The 26,975-nt window shown below is 41.7% G+C and overlaps 1 protein-coding gene across 2 annotated transcripts in view; it reads left to right on the plus strand.

The window, feature by feature from the left end:
* ydjc (YdjC chitooligosaccharide deacetylase homolog) overlaps positions 1-26,975 on the plus strand; it is a 128,625-nt gene that overhangs the window by 18,937 nt on the left and 82,713 nt on the right. Inside the window, exons 1-2 of one of the 2 annotated variants that reach the window (XM_073051852.1) lie at positions 19,563-19,684; positions 21,590-21,768. In XM_073051852.1, coding sequence (XP_072907953.1) covers positions 21,605-21,768 — 164 coding nt within the window. In that variant the 5' untranslated portion in view covers positions 19,563-19,684; positions 21,590-21,604. Of the gene's footprint in view, positions 1-19,562; positions 19,685-21,589; positions 21,769-26,975 lie in introns of those variants that run through there. The other variant, XM_073051851.1, reaches the window with a different exon arrangement.

Raw genomic sequence — 26,975 nt, forward strand, 5'->3', positions numbered from 1 at the left:
TTGGCTCTGGGGCCTGTACTCACTGGAATTCAGAAGAATGAGGGGTGACCTCACTGAAAGCTATCGAATGGTGAAAGGTCTCGACAGTGGATGTGGAGAGAATTTTTCCTATGGTGGGAAAGTCTAAGACCAGAGGACACAGCCTCAGGATAGAGGGGCGTCCTTTCAGAACTGAGATTTAAGCTGGAGGTTGATGTTTTATATTCACTAGGTTTCAATGAGACATCCTTCCTAATTCTTTTAAAAGAAGTTCTGCTGACAAACAGCTTCCTGGCTGGTGTTTTTCTAAATTGGAATTTTCTTTGTTATCAAAATTTGATGCTGCAAGAGTTGTCCATTAGACTGTAAGATTTAGAAGCAGAATTAGGCCATTTGGCTCATCGAGGCTGCTTTACCATTTCATTATGGCTGATCCATTTTCCCTTTCAGACCCAACCTCCTGCCTTCTCCCTGTATCCCTTTATGCCCTGACTAATCAAGAATCTATCAACCTCAGCCTTAAATACAGGCAGTCCCCGGGTTACGTACGAGTTCCGTTCCTGAGTCTGTCTTTAAGTCGGATTTGTACGTAAGTGGGAACAAGTACATCCGGTATTATTTAGTGTTAATTAGTAAAACGTTTGTCTTAGTATATAGTATATATTTTACCTTTCTATGCATATCCAAGATGGTGGTGCGACGCAGCTTGCAGCAGCCACTCCAGAGCTGATTATCTGTTATTTGTGAGGTGGGGAAAACGGACGTGGGAGCATGGAGGAACATCTGAAAATCTCCAGGAAGACCTTCTTTGTTGCTGCTGTGAGGTCCGGGTCTCTGCTGGGAAGAACAGGCCCCCAGTCCTTGGGGTCGCGTTGCCGATGGCTGTTGGTGGGGCCGTCTTAATACGCTCGGCAGAGGATGGTGCTCGGAGAAGCAGTGCCGGAGGGGATGGTTGGAGGCTCGGAGGTTCGACGGACTCGGAGTCTGCTGCGGTCAGGTCGCTTTCAGTGTGTGCTGTGTTGGACGGAGCTTTCATTGTGTGCTGCGTCTGCGAGGCTGAGTCGGGCAGTGCCGTGGAAGTCCATAGCGGGGGTATTCCCTTCTGCCGCCTGCGTGGGATGGAGAGTCAATCGGGGACCCTGAGGACTTATGGAAACTGTGTGGTGGTTTCTTTCGAACTTATAGTCTTTCAACATCTTTGGACTATTTTTACTGTGCCCATGGTCTGTTTTTTTTAATCAATTATGCTATTGTTTGCACTGTTGTAACTATATGTTGTAAATATGTGGTTTTGTGCAGGACTTGTAGCTTTAGTTTTTGGTCTTATTTGTCTGGTAGGATTGGAGCTCCTTTCTGGGGAACACACTAGACGGTAGCGCGATATTAATACGCAGCAGCCTCTCCGGACTCTGGATTGGGGATTGCCAAACGTTACGTGGATTTTCTGGTGTAGTCTGTTTTGTCATGTGTTTTTTGTGATAACATTCTGGAGGAATGTTGTCTCATTTTTTAACTGCATTGCATTTGTGGTTTCTAAATGACAATAAACTGAATCTGAATATAAAACACTTAAGAAATGTATGTATTCCAATAATTAAACCACTGCGTTGCTTAGTAATAATTATAGCTTTTATCAGGGCAGGGCCATTATTCATTATCCATGATTCATTATTCTCACTTTATCCGTTATCCTTTAAAATTGTTCTGATCATTGACCGACTGTAGCCTAACGCTTTTCCAATGACCGATGGCATTTCACCTCTTTCCAAACGCTTTATTATTTCCACCTTATTTTCAATCGCAATCGCGATCGCTTCCCATCAATGGAACAGAAACACTGCGGGCGGCAGGTCCCGAGCTGCGCCGGTTCCTGAGTTCCACTGGGTCCTAAGGACCACCGTATTGAATTCCCCAGGTCCGAAACTCCACCGCACTGAGACAGGGTAAATGGAACAAGTGGGGGCTGTGCTGGGTTTGGGTATTTGATCCTCCACAATATTCCATGTGGGAATTTAAACTGGAGGTGGCAGTGTTTTTTACGAGGTCGAATTGCAAACTCGACATCAACCCGGCATGGATGGTATGGGAGTCACTAGATTGATATCAACCCGGCACGGGAGCGGTCTGTCACTAAATCGAACTCAGGAACCATCCGTTCCTGAGCCCGGCGCTGATCTGACTGCGCCACCAGCCGACTGGAGGGGGGGGGGGGGGGTGTCAGGGTGGATCTTACTAAGAAAATTTTAAGCCAAATACAAAGTTAAACACCCAACACAGTGTCAATGGCAATGACTTAAAATGGCAGACGACGTTCTCCTTCCTCGGTTTGTTAGTACGAGTTGTCCGTAAGTCGGACATTTGTAACTCGAGGACTACTTGTATACCCAATCACTTGGCCTCCACAGTCACCTGTGGCAACAAATTCCATAGATTCACCACCCTCTGGCTAAAGAAATTCCTCCTCATTTCCATTCTCAAAGGGCACCCTTTTATTTTGAGGCTGTGTCCTCTGGTCTTAGATTCCTCTGCCATAGGAAACATCCTCTCCACATCCACTCTATCGAAACCTCTCAATATTTGATAGATTTCAATGAGGTCACCTCTCATTCTTCTGAATTCCAGTGAGTACAGGTCCAAAGCCTTCAAACATGCCTCATCATTAGCTGTTCCATCCCAGAATCATTTTCGTGACCCTCCTTTGAACCCTCTCCAATGTCAGCACATCTTTTTTAAGATAAGGGGCCCAAGACTCCTCAAGATATTCCAAGTGAGGCCTCACTAGTGCTTTATAAAGCCTCAGGGTTCTATGTTCAGAGCCATATTGGCAGCCGATGAGTAACATCGTCTTAGATTGCTCCTCCCCTACTTACTTTGTTGTATCCTACCAGTGTTTTTTTGAAACCTTATTATAATATTTTAATACTACTCTACTATGGCTGGGAAAAGAACAAAAGCTTTTGCAAAAGAAAGAGAAACAGAAGATGAATCGCCAGTCACTTTGGATTCTATCAGCGACTTCCTTAAACAGCAAAAATTGGAATTTTCTGAGGTGTGACTTAACGGCAAATTGGATACATTCCAACTAAGTTTAATTGAGCATGAGAATCGAGTTCAGGAAATTACTGCAAAACTGGCGACTCTTGAAGAGAATGTTGAAGATACAATTAAACTCTACAAGGAGTTATCCTTATCCAATGGAAAAAATGATGAAAAGGATTATCAGTTTAGAAAATAGAAACAGGTGAAATAATTTGCGAATTCTGTGTCTTGAAGAATCAATTGAAGGCACTGACCCTACAAAGTTCTTTGCAAACTTTCCGAAACAGTTATTCCCTGCTTTATTCTCTTCCGAGCCGAAGCTTGATTGAGCATATCGCTTGCTGACTTCAAAGCCATTGTCGTCGGCTGTGAGATCCAGGTTGGTCATTCTAAGTTTTCATGAATTTCGTATTAAGGACCTTTTAATTCGCCACACCCATTGACTAGGAATGATCGATTTCCATAGTTATAAGGTCAGATTTGTGGAAGACTATTCGCCTGAAGTCATGGCTGAACATATGAAATACAAAGAAGTTATGTCGGAATTGTAAGATAAAGGATTTAAACCATCCCTTCGGTTTCCAGCCCGTCTGAGTATTGTTTTGAAGAATGGAATGCAAAGAAGAATAAAGTCGGTTGAAGATGCAAAAGAGTATCTGAAAGTGGAAGTCTAAAACTTATATTTCATATTTGATCAATTTTTTCTTCTGTTAATATGAATCTGAAATAAGGTTTTAATAAGCTTACATTTTGGCTGTGCATATACTGTCTTTTGTTATATTTTGATACTTTTTTAATCCCTTTTTGAGGCTTATTTTAATATAGCTTTCTTTGAATTTGTTTAAAGCGACCTTTTTATATTTTTGAATATCGAGTTAGTTTTCTTTCTATGTTGTCTTGGTAGGCACATAATTGACCTTGAAGGACTGGAGTTTCTGTCAACAGGATTTTTTGGGGAGGGTACTTAGTTCTTAGCTCGCTGACTGCCTATTGGTCAGCTTTCTGGCTTTGGGTGGGGGAGGGGCTAGGGTCTAATTCTTTCTGGGAGCTGTGTTGGGTTGATTATATGATTGTCTGTTTGACTACTGTAGGGTTCTCAGTACCAGTAACAGTGGTGTTAACTGTTCAGGTTAACAAAATGGCTTCTCTGTATTATTTTTTATTTATTTATTTTTTAAAACATTTTTAATTAGTTTTTCAAAACATTTTACAAATTAAAAACCCCAAATCCCAATGAGGAGCATTAATACAGTGCAAAATTAAGCATACAATAACAATATGCTACAAAGGAAGAGAATTTAACAAAAAAGCACCTAAATTAAAGACAAGTAAGCTTAGTGTCCTCCCCAAGCCCCACAACACAAGAAAAAAAACAACTCCAGACCGACCACAACACAATATAAAGAATATAAGTCAGGACAATCAAACTCCCAGACTGTGAATACACTTAGCAACAGAGGATAATAATGCCTACTACCAGAAAAAAAAGGGAGCTGAAAGCAAGGGACCGAAAAGAAGAAAAAAAAAAGAAAAAAAAACCCTAGTCAAGAGGAAGGTTATGAAAGTACTCGATAAAAGGTCCCCAGACCTTATGGAACTTTAGATCCGAATTAAGAACTGAATAATGAATTTTTTTGAGGTCCAAGCAGGCCATAATGTCATTAAGCCATTGCGCATGAGTGGGCGGGGCAACATCTCTCCATCTAAGGAGGATCAAGCGTCTAGCCAGGAGAGAGGCAAAGGACAGTATTCGGCATTTGGTCGGACCCAGACATAAATCTGTCTCGCCCCAAAAACCGAACAGAGCAATTAAGGGGTTTGGTTCTAGGTGCTGATTCAGAATACCCGATAGAGTAGTGAAGACATCTTTCCAGAATTTCTCCAAGCTAGGACAGAAACAGTACATATGGATGAGAGAGGCCACGCCCCTCTTGCATTTATCACAGAGCGGACTAATGCCAGGGTAGAATCGAGATAGTTTAGATTTAGACATTATGGGCTCTATGAACCATCTTAAACTGTAAAAGGCAATACACTGCAAAACACAAAGAGAGGTTGAGTTAACCGATTTGAGAACTGAGGCCCAGCTCTCCTCGGATAAGGAGATATTTAAATCCTGCTCCCAGGCCATTTTAATTTTATCCACAGGGGTCCGTCGTAAGGCTGCTAGTTTATCTCGGATAATTGATATTAAACCTTTACCTAGTGGATTAATGGAAAGAAATAGGTCCATAGCATTTTTCGCAGGCATTTCAGGAAAGTTAGGAATTAAAGGAACAATAAAGTGTAGGATTTGGAGATATCTGAAAAAATGAGCGTTAGGCAGGTTGAACTTAACAGAGAGCTGCTGAAAAGAAGTGAAGCGATTATCAATGAAAAGATCTTCAAAATGTCTAATGCCCTTCCTATACCAAACATGGAATGCTGAATCGTACGTAGTAGGTTAAAAAATGGTGATTATGTGCGACAGGGCTAGAAACGGAAAACCCCTGGAAACCATAGCATTTCCTGAACTGAGCCCATATACGCGAAGTGTGTCTAACAAGAGGATTAGCTATTGATCTGGGCAGACTACTAGGGAGTGCATAGCCAAGAAGTGCAGGGATAGATAATTCTTTAGTGGAGCTCAACTCCATTGCCACCCAGTTAGGGCACTCGGGTTGGCCGTGGAAGAAAGACCAGAAGGTAGCACAACGTATATTAGCTGCCCAATAATATAAGAGAAAGTTAGGTAAAGCCATGCCACCCTCTTTTTTTAGATTTTTGGAGGTGGATTTTATTAATTCTAGAGCGCTTATTCTGCCACAGATATGACAAAATAATAGAGTCTAAGGAAACAAAAAAAGATTTAGGAATAAAAATTGGGATAGATTGAAATAAGTATAAAAATTTGGGGAGAACATACATTTTAACAACATTAATATGACCTACCAAAGACATAGATAGAGGTGACCATTGTACCAGACTCTGTTTTATAGCATATGAAAGATTGACAAAGTTTTCACGAAAGAGATCTTTAAACTTCCTTGTGACTGTAATTCCAAGATAAGTAAATTGATTATGGACTACTTTAAAAGGGAGATCACGAAATATTAGTTCTTGTGCTTCTTTATTAATTGGGAAAAGTTCACTCTTATGTAAATTAAGTTTATAGCCAGAGATCTGGCTAAACTGGTCAAGAAGTGAAAACATTAGAGGTAAGGATGTAGACGGATTTGAGAGAAAGAGTAATAAGTCATCAGCATAGAGAGAAACTTTATGCTCAACATCCCCTCTCCAAATCCCGGTCAATTCAGGACAGTTTCGAAATGCTATCGCCAGAGGTTCTATAGCCAAATCAAAGAGAAAGGGACTTAAGGGGCATCCCTGACGGGTGCCACTTCTGAGATTAAATACTTGGGATTTCTGAAAATTAGTTAAAACAGAAGCAGTAGGACACAGGTACAGCAATTGGATCCAAGAGATGAAACTTTGGCCGAGGTCAAATTTTTCTAAGACTGCAAAAAGGTAGTTCCACTCTATACGATCAAATGCTTTCTCCGCATCGAAGGAAATAACACATTCAGGAGTCCCAGTTGGAGCTGAGTATAAAATATTAAATAGACGCCGAATGTTTAAAAAAAAAAAGGAGACGGTTTTTAATAAAGCCTATTTGGTCATCAGAGATAATGGAGAGAATAACGGTTTCTAATCTATGAGCCAACACTTTAGCTAAGATCTTTACATCAACATTGAGCAGAGAGATCGGCCTGTACGAGGAACACTCTGTTGGGTCTTTGCCCTTTTTTAAAAGAAGAATAATAGATGCCTCATTGAAAGAGGGTAACAATTTGCCGTAATTAAACGAGTCAGATAATACTGAAAGTAACTGAGGAGAAAGAAGTGAAGAGAATGATTTATAAAATTTTACAGGGAACCCATCAGGTCCAGGAGATTTCCCTGAGGACAGTGCAGAAATTGCAAAAGATATTTCTTCTGATGATATAGGCGCATTGAGTTTGGCTTTGAAATCAGATGAAAGTGAGGGGATATTCAGATTCTGTAAAAATTGATCAACAGAGATATTGTCATTCAGAGGAATAGAGCCGAGAATAAAAATTTTTAAATGCGTCATTAATTTCTAAATGATCCGATGTAAAGTCTCCGTTCTCCTTCCGGATCTTTGTAATATGTTGTTTGGCTTTGGAACGCCTCAGCTGATTGGCTAGGAATTTACCAGACTTATCCCCATGAATGTAAAAGCGACTCTTGCTTTCGAGAAGTTGGCGTTCGACAGGTTGAGTGGACAGAAGGTTAAATTTAGTTTGGAGTTCAACGCGCTTCTTGTATAATTCAGGGTTCTTAGTTTGGGCATATATTTGATCCAAATCTTTAATCTGGTTAATGAGGTCTGATCGATCTGCATGGGATCTTCTGTTGAGATTTGCTGTGTAAGAGATTATTTGACCCCTCATATATGCTTTCATGGCATCCCAGACAATCTGGGATGGCACTTCAGGTGATGTATTAGTGTTAAAATAAAAGATTATCTGGTCCTTAATAAATTTTACAAAATCATCATCCGATAATAAAGTTGAATCAAACCGCCAGTGTTTATTCCTCTGAGGGAGACCAGGAAAGTTCAGAGAGAGTAATTGGGGCATGGTCAGAAATCAGTATACTCTAATAGTCACAAGAGTGGGCAAATGGGATAAGTTGGTTATCGAGTAAGAAATAGTCAATTCTAGTGAAGGTATGGTGAACATGTGAGAAAAAAGAATAATCTCTCTCCGTAGGATGGAGGAAACGCCATATATCAGAGATACCAAAATTAGAGAGAAACGATTGGATAGCTAAGGCAGATTTAGTAGGTGATCTGGTAACAGAGGACGATCGATCCAGTTTAGGATCCAACCAACAGTTGAAGTCACCACCCAGTATAAGAGAGTATGAGTTTAAGTCTGGTAGTGAGGGAAAAAACCGTTCAAAAAAGTTAACATCATTAAAGTTGGGGGCATACAGGTTTGCTAGTGCAACTTTAGTGTTATATAGTTTACCAGAAACAATAATAAAACGGCCATTTGTATCAGATATTTTATTATGGAGTTCAAAAGGAATATTTGAGTTAATAAGAATGGAGACTCCCCTAGCTTTAGCGGCAAAGGATGAATGAAAATGCTGACCTGCCCACTTTGACAGAAGCCGGGAGTTATCAAAACAACGAATATGAGTTTCTTGAAGGAAAGCAATGTCAGCTTTGAGTTGTTTGATATGTGAGAATACCTTCCTCTTTTTAACAGGGTGATTCAATCCCTTTACATTCCAGCTCACGAATTTAAGTGCACTAGCCATTATAAATTTCTAATGCATAAAAGGCAGCAGGCATATAAAAAGTCAAGCAGTACAATAGCAGTCTGGGAGCAGAGATGTAAACATAGATTCGTAAAATCAAAACATATACATGTCCTGAGCAATAAAAAGAAACAATAAATACAGTGAGTGATGTTGGAACTGGAAAATCCACCCCACCCACACAACCCAAAACTAGACGGCTACCAAAACAAGTAGCTAGCACTACCAAAAAAATTAACCCAAATACAACTTCCAGATCTGTGTCATTAACAACAGTTCCGTATAAATACTATAGCAAATAGTAACTAGTTTATGCACTAGAAAATATAACTACAGATTAGAACACCTTCTGCAGAAATATAAAACTTAATACAGAGAAAATCGGAAGAAAACCAAAACTAACCTTCCCGTGAAACATTATAGAAGAATAAAGTAAAAGAAAGGGGAAAAAAAGTAAAAAAAAAAAGAGAGGAAGGGGAAAATTATAAATTCAAGACGAGTATTTATCAACCATTTACAGAGAGGGGAGAAAAAAATTCAGAGATTAGAAAAAAGGGGTGAAGAAAAGAAAAAAATATATAAAAAAAGGAAAAATAAATCAGCAATTAAACTGTGAACCAACAAACAGGGAGGCCTTCATTAAAGACTTCGAACCTCCAAAACAAGTTAGTCAGTTGTAGAACTCTGTAGATAAAGTTATACAAGAATAAAAATAGATTACCCACACACCAAATCCTGGGAGAGATTGTCAACAGCCCTTAGAGTTTCAATGAATAATGTCTGAGTGATTCAAGTGAAGTCTGAGTCCAGAAAAAGTAATTTTACTATGAGGAGTACTTATCCACCATTTTAGGAGGTCCGATCAGATTCCGAAGATGACTGGATAGCCGGAAGACTTGCCACAAACGCTTCAGCTTCCTTCACTGATTTGAACCACTTGTATTTTCCAGTATTAAGCTTGATTCGTAGATCGGCAGGATTGTGAAGACAGGGTTTAAAACCACGATCAAAAAGCACTTTCATTGCGCCTTTAAACTCAGCGTGCATCTTTAAGGTCTGGGGTGCAAAATCTTCCACAAAACGAATGTTTGTATCCTGGAAAGGAAAAGAACCCCTGCGACGTACCTCTACAATCAGATTGTGTTTTACCTGGTATTGATGGAAGCACAAGATTACTGGTCATGGACGGGAGCCCAGAATTCCAGGGGGAACGTAAACTCTGTGTGCCCGTTCGAGCTCGGGCGGGTTCGGAAGCAAATCTTCCCGAATATCTCACAGAGAAACTTGGCTGTTGATCCCTGTTTGGTGGCCTCTGGTAATCCAAGAATTCTAAGATTGCAGCGTCTGCTGCGATTTTCGAGATCCACCATTTTGGAAAGGAGTTTGTTACATTTTTCCTCTAAGCTGGAACAGAGAGTCTCCAAGTATCGAACACGACTTTCTAAATCTTCAGAAGTCGAATCGATGCGAGATAGGTGTTTGGCATGCTTGTCCACTTTATCGTTGATCCGATCCAGTTTGTCTTCCAACTGTTTGAAAGCGGTTTTAAATTCCTTTAAAATTTCCTCTCAGAGCTTTCCGAGTGCAGCCAGCGTCTCGTCTGAGGGAGCCGTAGCTTCCTTTCTCCCAGATTTAGAACTCTTGCTAGACATTGTAAGTTAGATATGTTCACAGGCAAGTACGAGATACCGAAAAAATTCCTAAGGTTTAAAAAATGGAGACATTTAGTGCAAAGATAGCGACAGTAACGGAACAAAAGTTCGGAGCAGCTAAACAATTGCCATCTTACCGGAAGTCCTTCTCTGTATTTTATAATGAAGTGGCTTCTCCGTAATGCTGTAATGGGATCCTGTGTCTCATATGTTTGGGTTATGGGTATTGATAAGGGGAAAACTAACCAATGGAGAAGTGTTTTGCTATCTTGTCTGTGTAAGCTGAGCAGGAGTTCGCGGTCTTTTTTGGGAGGAGGGCAAGGGGGCGGACGTGTGTGGAGCGGGCAGCGGTTCCAGAGCAACGGATACTGGACGTTGGCGGTTCGGACGGTGGCCGAAGGCTCAGAAGGTTGTTGTGGAAAGGAACCGGAGGCGTGAGCTCCAACGTATTAAAATATGTGCACAAACTGATTATTACTTTGGCATCTTTAGGTTATCTGTTTCTACTAACCCATCACTAAGAAATCACTATAAAGCTGCAATTATTTATTTGCTTTTGGGTATTGTCTGGTATTTGTATTGTGAGCGTGTACTGACAGGGCATTACACCGTATTTATACAGAAGTATTGCACTACTGGCGGGGCAACAGCAGTTTACCCTATGCGAATGGGGGTCAATAGGGGGCACAGAGGCTACACTACCTTACCTTATGATTTGCTTTTTAGTTTCAGTAACTTATGGCCAGATCTTTTAATTACATGATGATTTGTATTTAAAATGGTTTGAAATATTAACTTACTTAGTTAGAATGTGAAAGGGCTGAATCATCCTATTAAATGGAGCAAAGTGTTTGCTTATGTTAAAACATTAAAAACTTTTTTTTACAAAAAATGCACATACGCAGCTGTGATAGTTTACATTTTTTTACTCAGTGGGAGGGTATGCAATTCCATTCTTTGTTTAATGTAAAATCACGTGGAGTTTTGATTTTTGTAGATAGTAGTTTCCTTTGTTCAGCATAAAGTTGTTTCGGATCCTAATGGTCGATTTGTCATTGTATCAGGGAGTTTAGACAGTAAATTGGTTGTTTTTGCTAATGTATATACCCCCAACGTAGACGATCCAGGATTTTTTGAACTCCTATTTTTGTTTCTGCCAGATTTGTGTACTTATTGTCTTGTAATGGGAGAAGATTTTAACTGCTGGTTAGACCCAGTATTAGATTGCTCATCTGTCAAACCAGCCACACTTAATAAATCAGCTTTGTTTATCCAATCCTTTCTAACTAAATGTGGTATTGTTGATGCTTGCCATTTTCTTTATCCGATGGACAGGGAGTATCCTTTTTTTCCTCTCATGTCCATCATTCTTATATCAGGATTGATTAATTTTTATTGACAGTCAAATGATTCCATTGATTCGATTGATCGAATATAAAGAGATTCTGTTTCTGACCACCCTCCTGTACTTCTATCTCTAAATCTTCCTGGTCCTATCCCTATGAGTAGATTTTGGAGATTTAATTTAACTCTGTTATCCGATGAGAACTTTTTAAAATTTATGAAGAATCAAATTACTCTTTTTTGAAGAAAATATGTCAGAAGAGACGTCTCATCTTATTATATGGGATACTTTTAAAGCATATATCCGGGGTCAAATTATTTGTTGGACTGCAAACATTTTAAAAAAAGAGCTAACAAAGAGAGAAACGAACTAGCTGATCAGTTAAAACAACTGGATCGTAAATATGCTTCGGTACCTGATCCTGAAACATATAAGTAACGTATTGAAACCAAAGCTAAATTTGATCTCCTTTTAACCTATCCAATTGAAAGTCAGCTTTTAAAAGATAGAAGTCAATTTTATATTCACTGAGATAAAACTGGTAAGCTACTGGCTACTCAATTGAAGCCATTTATAACTAAGCGGCAAATTAAAGAAATACATAAAATTAATGGGGATATGACAACTGACCACTTTGAAATTAATTATACTTTTAGGGAATTTTATTCCAAATTGTATAGCTCTGACTCTGTTAATGATAATATTGCAATGAATAATTTTTTAAATCAATTAAATATTCCTAATCTTTTGATAGATGACCGTAGGCAATTGGATCTACCCATTTTCCAGGAGGAAATTGCTCAGGCTATTTGAGAATTGCATTCTGGGAAATCCCCAGGACCCGATGGATTCTCTGGAGAGTTTTATAAGGCTTTTTCCTCCTTGCTTATACCACACTTATGTTCTACCCTTACAGGTTCCCTCAAGGTAGGAAGATTACTGCAGTCTTTTTACAAAGCCTCCATTTCGCTTATTCTCAAAAAGAATAAGAATCCTACTGAATAATCTTTGTATAGACCTATCTCTTTACTCAATTTTGATGCTAAAATTTTATCTAAAGCGTTGGCTCGCAGAATAGAAAATATTATATCATTTCAGATGATCAGTTAGGATTTATTAAAAATCGATATTCCCATTTTAATATATGGCATTTGTTAAATGTTATGCACTCTCCATCTAAGGAAATATCAAAATGTGTGATATCTTTGGATGCGGAGAAGGCCTTTGACAGAGTTGAATGGAATTATCTTTTTACATCCTTAGAAAATTTTAATTTTAACCATATGACCATATTTTATACCTAATTTTATTCATTGGATTAAATTACTTTATTTATCTCCCTCCTCTCAGATTCTTACTAATCTTCAGAATTCTAAAGCTTTTAAACTCCAACGTGGAACTAGACAAGGTTGTCCTTTGAGCCCTCTGCTTTTTGACTTGGCATTAGAACCCTTAGCAATTGCTTTTCAAGAGTCTAAAGAGATTACTGGTATTTTAAGGAGAGGTACTATTCGTAAAGTATCACTCAATGCTGATGACTTACTGCTTTTTATATATAATGTTACAACCTCTTTACCATTTGTGTTCCATTTACTGACTAATTTTAGTGGGCTCTCAGGATATGAATTAAATTTACATAAGAGTGAACTGTTTCCTTTAAATAATTTAATACCATCCGATATTAACCTTCCTTTTAAAATTTTAAGAAAATAATTTATGTATTGTAGCGATGTGCTACACACAGTGCTGAAATAACGAAACGCAGTTGGTAAGTTGTTTGGAGACTAGTTTATTCAAACTTCATGGCGCTGGCATTTAATCCCTAGCGCCTGCCCTGTCCGGGTGGAAATGACATCAAAGGTGCATTACCAAAGTCTCCCCCCCGCGTGCTGGCTATTTGTGAGCTGGTTCACTTGCGCAGAAAGTGGGTCGCCACATAACCCCCCCCCCCCCCCAGAACTGGCGATACACCCCCCAATGTCCACAGTCTGGATCAGCCTCTGTTTGGGAGGTCTGCCTCTGCGCCGCGGTGCCTGAACCTCGACCGGCTGCGCCAGGTCCACATGGGCTGGTTTGAGTCGGTCCACTGTGAAAACCTCCTCTTTCCCCCCAATGTTCAGAATGTACATGGACCAGTCGTTGTTGATCACCTTGAATGGCCCCTCATACGGCCGCTGTAGCGGTGCCCGGTGTCGACCAAGAAGCGGCGTCCCGACTGTTTGCCCCAGACGTACAAGAGGCTGTCCTGGTGGCCAGCCGCCATAGTCATTAGCGGCAGCTGACCCTAGCCCTGGCCCTTGCAGGGCGGGCGACAACAGCGGGCTTTTGTGCCCCACCGCTGGTGGTAGAAACACCACTGTTCACTGGCCTCCTCACTCCTGCCTCTGTGTTGTGTGCGCCCCCCTGCCGGGCCTGGTCTGGTCCGCTCTCCCTCTTGGCTTTCCACAGCACGTCTGCCCGGGCCGCCACCTTCCGGGGGTCGCTGAAATCTGCGTCGGCCAGCAGCAGATGTATGTCCTCGGGCAGTTGCTCTAGGAACGCTTGCTCGAACATGAGGCAGGGCTTGTGTCCGTCAGCCAGGGCCAGCATCTCGTTCATCAATGCTGACGGCAGTCTGTCTCCCAAACCGTCCAGGTGAAGCAGGTGGGCACCCCGCTCATGCCGTGAGAGGCCAAAGGTCCCAATGAGCCCGGGGGCGACTGTATGAAATCCGTAACCTGGGCGGCCGTCTCCTGGTCAAGGGCGCTCACCACGTGGTAGTAACGTGTGGAATCAGAGGATATCTGCCGAATCTGGAACTGGGCTTCTGCTTGGCTAAACCACACGCGTGGTCACAGCGTCCAGAAAGTCAGCAGTTTTAGCGAAACTGTGTGAACAGATGAAGAGTCGGTCATCTTTGGTCCAAATCCCGTTTGGACCGTCGGGGTCATCAATGTAGCGATGTGCTACACACAGTGCTGAAATAACGACACACAGTCAGTAAGTCGTTTGGAAACTAATTTATTCAAACTTCGTGGCGTTGGCATTTAATCCCTAGCACCCGCCCTCTCCGGTCAGAAATGACGTCAGACCAAAGTCTCCCCCCACGTGCTGGCTATTTGTGATCTGGTTCGCCTGCGCAGAAAGTGGGTCGCCATAGTATTTAGGAGTAGCAATCAGTAAGAATTATGAAGATTTATTTAAGGAATTTTTTTTAACTTTATTGAATTATGTTAAAAAACACTTTCAAATTGGTTGCCTCTCTCTTTATCACTGATTGGCTGAATTAATTCTATTAAAGTGAATATCTTGCCTAAATTTATATACCTTTTTCAAGCTGTGCCTGTTTTTATTCCTATTTTTGCCTGTTTTTGACTCTCTGGATTCTATTCTCTTCCTATATATGGAAGAATAAAAAACCTCGAATAAATAAAATTCACCTTCAAAACACCAACCAGAATGGAGGCTTTGCCTTGCCCAATTTTAGATTATATTATTGGGCAGTTAATATACAAAATATTATGTTCTGGATATATTACATTAACCATGAGAATTGCCCTATATGGGTTTCTTTGGAACTCAATTCTGTTATGAAATTTTCCAGTACTTCTTTACTTGAATCCTCACTTCCTCTATCTTTAAATAAACTAACTGACAATGTGGTGGTCAAACATACTTTGAGGATTTGGTTACAGTTTAGAAAACATTTTAGTTTATTGAGATTTTCCCTCTCGAGTCCCATCCTTTCTAATTGCTTTTTTAAACCATCTTTAATGGACCTGTCTTTTAAAGAATGGGATAGATTGGGTATTAAACGATTTCAAAAACAATTTTTAATCTGAAACCCTTTGACAACGGTTCAATATCTCACATTTACAGTCTGCTGTTGGGACTGAAAAAGGCCACTTTAGATAAAATTAAAGGAGACTGGGAAAAGGATTTACAGATTCTCATATCTGAAGAGTAGTGGAAGACTATTTTAAAATTGATTAATTCTTCATCATTATGTGCTTGTCATTCTTTATTTCAATTCAAAGTGGTACATAGAGTTCATATGTCTAAAGACAAACTCTTCCCCCCCCCCCCCCCCCCCCCGTGATAAATGTACTAATGGAGTGTCCACACTATTTCATATGTTTTGGACATGTCTGAACCTTAAAAAATTTTGGAAAGATGTATTACAAACTTTTTCTGTACTCTTCAATGTTAGTTTTAAGCCCAATCTCTTGACTGCCATGTTTGGTATTGTTGAGGATAGTATTACAAAACTGAAGCCATCTAATTTGCGGGTATTGGCCTTTATGTCTGTTATGGCCAGGAGGGCGATCTTGCTTAAGTGGAAGGAGGCTCATGTTCAATGGCTATCTGAAGTTATGTTGTACCTTGATCTAGAGAAGATTCATTGTTCGATTTTTGATTCTAAACATGATTTTCTAATGATATGGGGACCCTTTCTGGGTTATTTTCATAATCTTTGAACTGTTGTTAAAGTATGGTTCTGAGCCATCATTATTATAATATTATATGTTAAGGTTTTTTTTCTCTTCTTCACCAACCAGCTCATTTTGGTAGTGGGGGTAGATTTTTTTTTAATAAAATACAATTATTCTACTTTATTTCATTTCATAATTCAATCTTTTTTTCTACATGATTGATTTGGAATATGGGATACTGTGATCATATTACTGTGATTTAAATGTAATGTAATTTGTATTACTTGTATCCTTATGAACTTTGTATTTGTATCCATGCAATTTATATAATATTAATAAAAATATTGAAAGAGGGTTCTATGTTCAAAATGTCCTCCACATGCAGTCAGCTATAAATTCCTGGAATGATTCCTTCAATACCCCTGTCTGAGAATAAAAATACCTTTCAGTAAACCAGATAACATGTGAACTAGGGACTGGAGTAGGCTGCTTTATGCTTCCAATCTGTCTCACTATTTAATGACGTGCCTCTACAGCAGGGGATCCCAACCTGGGATCCATAGACCCCTCGGTTAATGGTAGGGGTTCACGGCATTTTTTAAAAAAAAAGTTTGAGAACCCCTGTTCTAGAGACATATTAAACAGTTATGCATATAAAGGCTATTTAAAATACAAACAGATAATTGATTATAGGACTGCCAAGATGACGACAAATAAACAGCCAGATCCAATATGGATAAACAGCCAGGAAGCTATTTGTTCATGGAGCTTTGTAGGAACTGAGGTTCACGGGAATGATCCTGGGAATGAAAGGGTTAACATATGAGGAATATTTGCTGGCTCTGGGACTCGTTCGAGTTTAGAAGAATGAGGGAGGAGATCTCATTGACAGTTCTATCGTTACAATGTATCTACAATGCTGCTTTTAAATTACATATAACTTTTAAACACCTCCCTCTTCTCACCCAGACTCTAGACATCCAAAATTAATGTTAATCCTGACTGACTCTGGGCTGCATTTGCATATGCACACATCTCAGGTCAATGGAGTGTTTCTTGGTTTGCAATCAACCCCAGTTGGCAGCTCCAGGAAGACCATTGTTCTGAGCTGCATTTTAAATTCAATCTACCATCCACATTCAGGTCTGAAGACTGGTTGCAGTTGAAATTAATATTTGTAGGAGCAAATTGGAGTACCCAGAGGAAGCCCACACGACTGTGAAGTGAATGCACAAACTCCTTACAGATGGTGTTGGGCACTGAAGCCTGATATTCCTCCCCCCACCCCCACCCCAATCACTGGCACAAGAAGGCATTATGTTTATCTCTGCACTACTATGTACTTACACTCCAGGTCCGTCTGAAAGCTTACTTAGTTTGGGAAGAGTGAGATCTAAGGAGGTTCTTGTGTTTGGCATGTGATGCCCCCCCACCCTGAAGTTCAAAGTAAATTTATTATCGAAGTACATGTATGTCACCATATGCAACCTGAGATACATTTTCTTGTGGGCATATTCAATTAAGTGAAGTTCTCCCCTTTGGTTGAAGAGCTTGATGGTTGAGGGGTAGTAATTGTTCTTGAACATCTTGTACGGACAGCATTTATTGCCAGGATTGATATTACTTATCGTAGTTATTTTTAAATGTATTGCCATATAGCACTGCCACAAAACAAGAAACATGATATTTTATCAGTGATACGAAGCATGCAAAGTTACTAAACCACTGGTTGTAGTTCTGTCGTGACACAATCAGAATCAGGTTTATTATCATGTGTTACGTACCCCGTAGCTGGGTCACTTACCAGCAAAGATAGAGAGGTCCGTTGAAGTCTGATGGTACTATTTTTAACAGTATTTATTGATAAAAATACACAAAATAATATCAAGGCAAACTTACAGATAATATACGTCATCAATGCTAAATCTAAAAGTGCGGGTCTAATAGTAATCAATAAGAAATAGCTCTATCGTTGTCTAGGGGATGGATAATGTATTGTCCGATGGAAATATAAAAGTCACTCAGTTCATTCAAGCTGCAGCTTTTGGGTTGGAGAGAAAGACGGGTTAAAACTTGCCCATTCCTTTTATGATGTCAATCCTTCGAGAGTCGTTGGGAGTTGATTTCCCCGTTGTTAGCTAAAAACCGTTCTGCCGTGGTACAGGGCCCTCCGATTCCGGGGCAAACGGAAAAGGACGCACGTGGCCTTCCACCGGCTTTCGCTATTACAGGATCGCTAGCGTTTCTTCTGGTGCGTCTGAGGGGCTGTTCCCACAGACCCTCTTTTTATCCTGACTCACAGGGTCTCAGGTGTCAATCAGGTTGGGGATGATGCAATCCCTCCACCAACCTCCCCCTCGGTTCATTGCCTGGGGCTTCGATGCATAGTACAGGATGCAATACACAAGTCCGTCTCCAAGAGACAATAGCCGGTATCAATGGGTCTGCCTTTCGGAGGCCAGGACACATTCCAACTCTTTGTGGATTCTGCATGTCTTTCTCTCATTTCCTGGGTCTCCTGAACTGACTTAATAGTGATCTTGTGATTCTCACAAAGGAGGGGGGCTACCCCGCACCCTTCGGCCCCTCAGAGCTGTGGCACATTCGTAACACATGTGACTGGCATATGACGTGAAATTTGTTAGTTTAGCAGTAGCAGTTCAATGCAGTACATAATCCAGGAGAGAGGGAAAAATAATATTAAATAAAATAAAACATAATATAAATAAACATAAATCAATTATATATTGAATAGATTATTAAAACATGCAAAAACTGTAATACTGTATATTAAAAAAAGTGAGGTAGTGTCCAAAGCTTCAAAGTCCATTTAGGAACTGGATGGCAGAGGGGAAGAAGCTGTTCCTGAATCACCAAGTATGCGCCTTCAGGCTTCTGCATCTCCTACCTGATAGTAACAGTGAGAAAAGGGCATGCCCTGGGTGCTGGAGGTCTTTAATAATGGACGCTGCCTTTCTGAGACAACACTCCCTAAAGATGTCCTGGGTACTTTGCAAGCTAGAGCCCAAGGTGGAGCTGACTAGATTTGCAACCTTCTGCAGCTTCTTTTGGTCCTGTGCAGTAGTCCTTCCATACCAGACAGTGATACAGCCTGTCAGAATGCTCGCCATGGTACAACTATGGAAATTTTTGAGTGTATTTGTTGACATGCCAAATCACTTCAAACTCCTAATATAGTCGCTGTCTTGCCTTCTTTATAACTGCATCGATATGTTGGGACCAGGTTAGATCCTCAGAGATCTTGACACCCAGGAACTTGAAACTGCTCACTCTCTCCACTTCTGATCCCTCTATGAGGATTGGTATGTGCTCCTTCGTCTTGCCCTCCCTGAAGTCTTTTGTCTTACTGACATTGAGTGCCAGGTTGTTGCTGCGGCACCATTCCACTAGTTGGCATATCTCACTCCTGTACACCCTCCCGTTACCATCTGAGATTCTACCAACAATAGTTGTATTATCAGCAAATTTATAGATGTTATTTGAGCCACACAGTCATGGGTATAGAGAGAGTAGAGCAGTGTGCTAAGCACGCACCCCTGAGGCACGCCAGTGTTGATCATCAGTGAGGAGGATATGTTATCACCAATCTGCACAGACTGTGGACTTCCGGTTAGGAAGTCGAGGATCCAATTGCAGAGGGAGGTACAGAGGCTCAGGTTCTGCAACTTCTCAATCAGGATTGTGGGAATGATGGTATTAAATGCTGAGCTATAGTCGATGAACAGCATCCTAATGTAGGTGTTTGTGTTGTCTAGGAGTCTAAATCCATGTGGAGAGCCACTGAGATTGCATCTGCCATTGACCTATTGTGGCAATAGGCAAATTGCAGTGGGTCCAGGTCCTTGCTGAGGCAGAAGTTCAGACTAGTCACGACCAACCTCTCAAAGCATTTCATCACTGTCGATGTGAGTGCTACCGGGTGATAGTCATTAAGGCAGCTCACATTATTCTTCTTTGGCACTGGTATAATTGTTGCCTTTTTAAAGCAAGTGGGAACTTCTGCCCATAGCAGTGAGAGGTTGAAACACAATCACATCGCTGATGACACGGCCATAGTGGGGTGTGTCAGGAATGGACAGGAGGAGGAGTATAGGAAACTGATACAGGACTTTGTGATATGGTGCAACTCAAACTACCTGCGTCTCAATGTCACCAAGACCAAGGAGATGGTGGTGGACTTTAGGAGATCTAGGCCTCATATGGAGCCAGTGATCATTAATGGAGAATGTGTGGAGCAGGTTAAGACCTACAAGTATCTGGGAGTACAGTTGGACGAGAAGCTAGACTGGACTGCCAACACAGATGCCTTGTGCAGGAAGGCACAGAGTCGACTGTACTTCCTTAGAAGGTTGGCGTCATTCAATGTCTGCAGTGAGATGCTGAAGATGTTCTATAGGTCAGTTGTTGAGAGCGCCCTCTTCTTTGTGGTGGCGTGTTGGGGAGGAAGCATTAAGAAGAAGGACGCCTCACGTCTTAATAAGCTGATAAGGAAGGCGGGCTCTGTCGTGGGCAAAGTACTGGAGAGTTTAACATCGGTAGCTGAGCGAAGGGCGCTGAGTAGGCTACGGTCAATTATGGAAAACCCTGAACATCCTCTACATAGCACCATCCAGAGACAGAGAAGCAGTTTCAGCGACAGGTTACTGTCGATGCAATGCTCCTCAGACAGGATGAAGAGGTCAATACTCCCCAATGCCATTAGGCTTTACAATTCAACTGCCAGGACTTAAGAACTTTTTTTTTTAAAGCTATTATTAATGCTTTTTGAGTTAGTGATTTAGATGCATATCATATTATTACTGAGTTAAGTATTGTATGTAATGAGTTTTTGCTACAACAAGTGTATGGGACATTGGAAAAAATGTTGAATTTCCCCATGGGGATGAATAAAGTATCTATCTATCTATCTATCTATCTATCTAAACATATCTTTACTCCTCCCCCCCCCTTCGCTTTCTGCATGATTCTCTTGTCTATTTGTCCCTCCCAACTAATCTCCCTCCCTACACTTATCCCTGCTACGGCCTAAGTGCTATACCTGCCCATTCACCTCCTCCCTCCCCTCCATTCAGGGTGTCACATGTGTGTCAGCACTTCACCTGCAAATCTGTTGGGGTTATCTGTCGCTCCCAAAGTGGCTGGGGTTGTCATTTGTGTCTAGTTGTCATTAGTGAGACCCATAGTAAGTTGGGGGAATCGCTTCATCAAGCACCTCCGCTCCATCTGCCACAAGATAAACTGCCCAGTGGCGAAACATTTTAATTCAATTCCCATTCCTGTTCTGACATGTTGGTCCATGGCCTCGTCTTGTGCCAAGATGAAGCCACACCTTCAGGGTGGAGGAGCAACACCTTATATTTCCTCTGGATAGCCTCCAACCTGATGGCATGAATATCGATTTCTCTTTCTGGTAAACAAATATTCCCCACCATCTCCTTTTCTTCTATTTCTCACTCTGACCTTTTATCTCTTCTCTTCTGCCTTTTACTTCCCCCTGGGTCCCCCCCCCCTTCCCTTTCTCCTGTGGTCCATTGTCCCCTCCTGTCAGATTCCTTCATCTCTAGCCCTTTTGCCTTTCCCACCAACCTGGCTTCACCTAGCTTTCTTCTGACCTCTCCCCCTCCCCCACCTTTTTATTCAGGCACCTTCCCCCTTGCTTTCCAGTCCTGAAGAAGGTGTCAACTGTTTATTCATTTCCGTAGTTGTTGCCTGACCTGCTGCGTTCATCCACCATTTTGTGTGTGTTGCTATGTAACTTGACTGGTCAGAAAAAGTATGGTAACATTACATCTCTTGCTTTCTGTCTGCAGTGCTGATGTTTGAGAATGCCACAGCCTACGGTGAGATTAATCGTGACTGGTGATGACTTTGGTTACTGTCGGAGGCGGAATCGCGGTATCATGGAATGTTTCAAAGCAAAAGCGATTTCCAATGCATCCTTGCTGGTGAATGGGAGTGCAGCTAAAGAGGCTGCTGCAATGGCTACCAGGTGAGTTTAATTTAATAGTGCAGGAACACATTTTCATCAGAGACCTTCATTGAGATTTATTTATACATATAACTTCTGAAATACTGTATAGTCAAGATAAAACAATCAGATTTTGTTAGTAAATGCAGAACAGAAGTAACAGGAAGGAGGATAGCAATAGCAACTACAGCAGAGTACAGGCCCTCCGGCCCACCATGGTACTTACTGATCATATGCCACTGGCGTATGGGGCAGCAATGAAGCTCCTCCATCTCTGACGGTGTTCAAGGCTTCCCTCATCGTGTCAGTAGCTTCCTCTCCGTTTTCACTGACGTCAGCCATACAAGTCCCGGGGGGAGACTCAGGAATACTGTTGCACTCAGATGTAGAAGGCTACTTCATTGCTGTTTCCATAACAATTTTGTTTGACCAGTCAGATTTGTTGCCCCTGAGTTGAATCCCTGAACCAGGAGTACTCTTTAGTCTGGCCTCTACCCATTGACCTGTTTGGCATGGGTGACCTTACCAAGAATCAAAGCACAAGACCCTGACTCCTGCCAGCATAGCCCTCTGGGTCTCATTGAGGCACATAAGTCTCCAAACCCTACAACAAGGTTATGGTCTTCTTGGAGGCCAAGTTTGTTGTGCTGGCCTTTTAACCTACTCTAAAATCAATCTAGCCCTTGTCCCTTGCATAGCCTTCTATTTTTCTATTGTTCATGTGCTTATGTAAGAATTTTGGTTATTTGCTTATATTTGTGCCGCGTGTAGCTGGATATATTGAAAAGCCTGTCTTGGTACTGTTCGTGCAGATCAAATCATTACATAGTGCATGGGGGGTGCGGGGTGGAGATGTGTCTCTACCAAAGGAGGTACAAGATGCTCCTTCCCGCCACTGGCCTGCAGGTCACCCTTAGACAAGGTGTAGCACCTGGTTAGCTCCTCCGCGCCCCCCCCCACCGATCGGAGTCACGTGAAGCCATGGGAGCAGGTGGTGGATAGTCATATGAGCAGCTGATACATATCACAAGTCCTGGTTATGCGACCACTGATGCCAGGCAGACAATCTCTGTGGAGTATTGATAATGGTTGGGTTCACCCATCCTGTAAAGACACCGCCCAGAAGAAGGCACTGGCAAACCACTTCTGTAGAAAAAAAAATTGCCAAAAACAATCATGGTCACGGATATATCATACAACCCGGCGCATGATGATGATGGCATATACAACACGGCGAATGATGATGATGGCATATACAACCCGGCGAATGATGATGATGGCATATACAACCCGGCGAATGATGATGATGGCATATACAACCCGGCGCATGATGATGATGGCATATACAACCCGGCGCATGATGATGATGGCATATACAACCCGGCGCATGATGATGATGGCATATACAACACGGCGCATGATGATGATGATTGAGGTAGTACAAGGGAAAACACTAACAATGCAGAATAAAGTGTAATAGCCACAGAGAAAGTGCGAGATCGTAATGAAGTAGATTGTGAGGCCAAGAATCTAGCTTATCGGACAAGAAGTTGCTTCAAGAGGGACATTCCTGGGGCCTGAATGTCATAAAGGGTGGTACAATGATGAGTCCAGCAGAGCTGTTTTCCTGCATCACCAACAATAGAGGTTCAATTCTGACCCAAGCTGATGTCCTTGTGGAGTTTGCATTTCATTCCAGTCCTCCCCCTTTCCTGGCCCTGTCGCTGCAGACCTCGTGCGATCATCGCAAGAATGGTTCAATGTCAGGGTGTCCTGCAGTGTTGACTCGTCTCCTGAGAGACCAGAAACACCCACCGTGGGTGAATCTGGAGTGTGATGCAGCAATCTTCACTTGGCTATGTGAACATAGCTCTGACAGACTCAAAAAGCTCCACACCGTTTTTTATGCCATGGACAAATACCATTAAGCAAGGAGTCTGTGCACCCCAGGTTGGAAACGCCCGGTCTACACCGTCCAGAGTACGAGTTATTTTAATTGGCATCTCATCAACATAGAACTTAGACCCTTAGGACATAGAATACTGACCCTTATGCTGACCCTTAATGTACTCCACGATAACCCTAACTCTTCCCTCCCACTTCACTCTCCATTTTTCTTTCATCTATGTTCCCTACCTATGAGACTCTAATGCTTCTGTCTCTCCCACCACCCTGGCAATTAAACATCCACTTTAATGTTTGCCCCACATAGTGGCTAGGGTGGGAACTCTACGTAGTTTGTTGTTACCCCAATGGTACCTCTGAGCTTTCAACCTGAAAGTTGCCCTCCAAGCCACACACCATCCTGACTTGGAATTGGCTCACTGGGTCAAAATCCTGGAATTCTTTCGCTAACAACCTTGTGCTTTACCCACACAGATTGCAGTGGCACAAGGGATGGGTCATGAGATTCTGCAGATGCTGCAAATCCAAGCAACATGCACAAAGTACTGGAGGAACTCACAGGTCGGGCAGCATCTATGCAGAGTCAACTTAGTGGGCTGAGACAGTTCTTCTTGAACTTCAAGTTATGCAAGACCTTCAGGTCCTGAAGAAGGGTCTTGGCCCGAAACATTGTCTGTTCACTCTTCTCTTGTCCTGCTGAGTTTCTCCAATATTTTGAGTGTGTTTTACTCTGGGTAATAAAATTCTCTGCCCAATGAAGTAATGAAGCCTACCTCAGTAAATATATTTAAGGCAAGGTTGGATAGATTTTTGTACAGTCGGAGAATTGAGGGTTATGGGGAAAAGGCAGGTAGGTGGGGTTGAGTCCATGGCCATATCAGCCATGATCTTATTGAATGGCGGAGCAGGCTCGACGGGCCAGATGGCCTACTCCTGCACCTATTTCTTATGTTCTTAAAATGCTGCTCGTCCAGTGAAGCCCACAACCTTTGAATGAAGGAAAAAAGAAAGAATGGCAAAGACATTTATTATTAAAGTATGTATACACAACACAACCTTGAGATTCTTCTCCTCACAGGCAGCCAAAACAAAGAAACAAAGAAATCTCAAACGAAACCACTTGCAGAGAGGTTTGCTAGTGTTATTGGGGATGGGAACCAGAGTGCCAGAGTAGATAGTGGAACGGGGGTAAAAAATAAATGATGTTAGTAGTTCATGCAAAGTCACAAATAGTAAGGTTGTGTGTGGTGGTAATAATCTATTGAGGTGTGTTTATTTCAAATCGAGGAGTATTGTGGGAAAGGCAGACGAGCTGAGGGCCTGGATTGACACATGGAATTATGACATCATAGCCATTACTGAAACCTGGCTACAGGAGGGGCAGGACTGGCAGCTCAATGTTCCAGGGTTCCGATGTTTCAGACATGATAGAGGCAGAGGGATGAAGGGTGGGGGGGGGGGGGGGGGGGTGGGTGGCTTTGCTAGTCAGGGAAAATATTACAGCAGTGCTTTGGCAGGGCAGATTAGAGGGCTTGTCTACTGAGGCCATATGGGTGGAGCTGAGAAACAGGAAAGGTACGACCACATTAATAGGGTTGTATTATAGACCACCCAATAGTCAGCGAGAATTGGAGGAGCAAATCAGCAGAGAGATAACAGACAACTGCAAGAGACAGAAAGTTGTGATTGTAGGGGATTTTAATTTTCCACACATTGATTGGGACTCCCATACTGTTAAAGGTCTAGATGGGTTAGAGTTTGTGAAATGTGTTCAGGAAAGTTTTCTAAATCAATATATAGATGTACCAACTAGGGAGGATGCAATATTAGATCTCCTTAATAGGAAATGAGTTAGGGCAGGTGACGGAAGTGTGTGTAGGGGAACACTTTGGTTCCAGTGATCATTACAACATTAGTTTCAACTTGATCATGGATAAAGATAGATCTGGTCCTCGGGTTGAAGTACTAAACTGGAAAAAGACCAAATTTGAAGAAATGAAAAAGGGTCTATTATTGGAACTCTGATAAAAAGAGAGAGATGTATAACATGTATAGGCAACAGGGAGGAAAAAAGATGCTTCAGGAGTATAAAAAGAGTAAAAAAATAAGAAAGAAATCAGGAGGGCTAAAAGGAGACATGAGGTTGCTTTGGCAGTCAGGGTGAAGGATAATCCTAAGAGCTTCTACAGGTATGTTAAGAGCAAAAGGATAGTAAGGGATAAAATTGGTCCTCTTGAAGATCAGAGTGGTCGGCTATGTACGGAACCAAAAGAAATGGGAGAGATATTAAATGGATTTTTTGCATCTGTATTTACTAAGGAAACTGAAATGGAGTCTATGGAAACAAGGCAAACAAGTAGGGAGGTCATGGAACTTATACAGATTAAAGTGGAGGAGGAGGTGCTTGCTGTCTTGTGGCAAATCAGAGTAGATAAATCCCCAGGACCTGACAGGGTATTCCCTCGGACCTTGAAGGAGACTAGTGTTGAAATTGCAGGGGTCCTGGCAGAAATATTTAAAATGCCAATATCCACGGGTCAGGTGCCGGAGGATTGGAGGATAGCTCATGTAGTTCCGTTGTTTAAAAAAGGCTCAAAAAGCAAGCCGGGAAATTATAGGCCGGTAAGCTTGACATCGGTAGTAGGTAAATTATTGGAAGGAATACTAAGAGTACTAAGATCCACAAGTATTTGGATAGACAGGGAGTTATTAGAAAAAGTCAGCATGGCTTTGTGCGTGGTAGGTCATGTTTAATCAATCTATTAGAGTTTTTCGAGGAAGATACCAGGAAAGTGGATGATGGAAAGGCAGTGGATATTGTATACATGGACTTCAGTAAGGCCTTTGACAAGGTCCCACATGGGAGGTTAGTTAGGAAGATTCAGTCGCTAGGTATACATGGAGAGGTAGTAAATTGGATTAGACATTGGCTCAATGAAAGAAACCAGAGAGTGGTAGTGGAGGATTGCTACTCTGAGTGGAGGCCTGTGACTAGTGGTGTGCCACAGGGATCAGTGCTGGGTCCATTGTTATTTGTCATCTATATCAATGATCTGGATGATAATGTGGCAAATTGGATCAGCAAATTTGCTGATGATACAAAGATTGGAGGTGTAGTGGACAGTGAGGAAGGTTTTCAAAGCTTGCAGAGGGATTTGGACCAGTTGGAGGAATGGGCTGAAAAATGGCAGACGGAGTTTAATGCGGACAAGTCTGAGGTATTGCATTTCAGAAGGTCAAACCAAGGTAGAACATACAAAGTAAATGGTAGGACACTGAGGAGTGCTGTAGATCAGAGGGATCTGGGAGTACAGATACATAAT

The sequence above is a fragment of the Hemitrygon akajei genome, chromosome 7, assembly GCF_048418815.1.
Source record: "Hemitrygon akajei chromosome 7, sHemAka1.3, whole genome shotgun sequence".
NCBI classification, from domain to species: Eukaryota; Metazoa; Chordata; class Chondrichthyes; order Myliobatiformes; family Dasyatidae; genus Hemitrygon; species Hemitrygon akajei.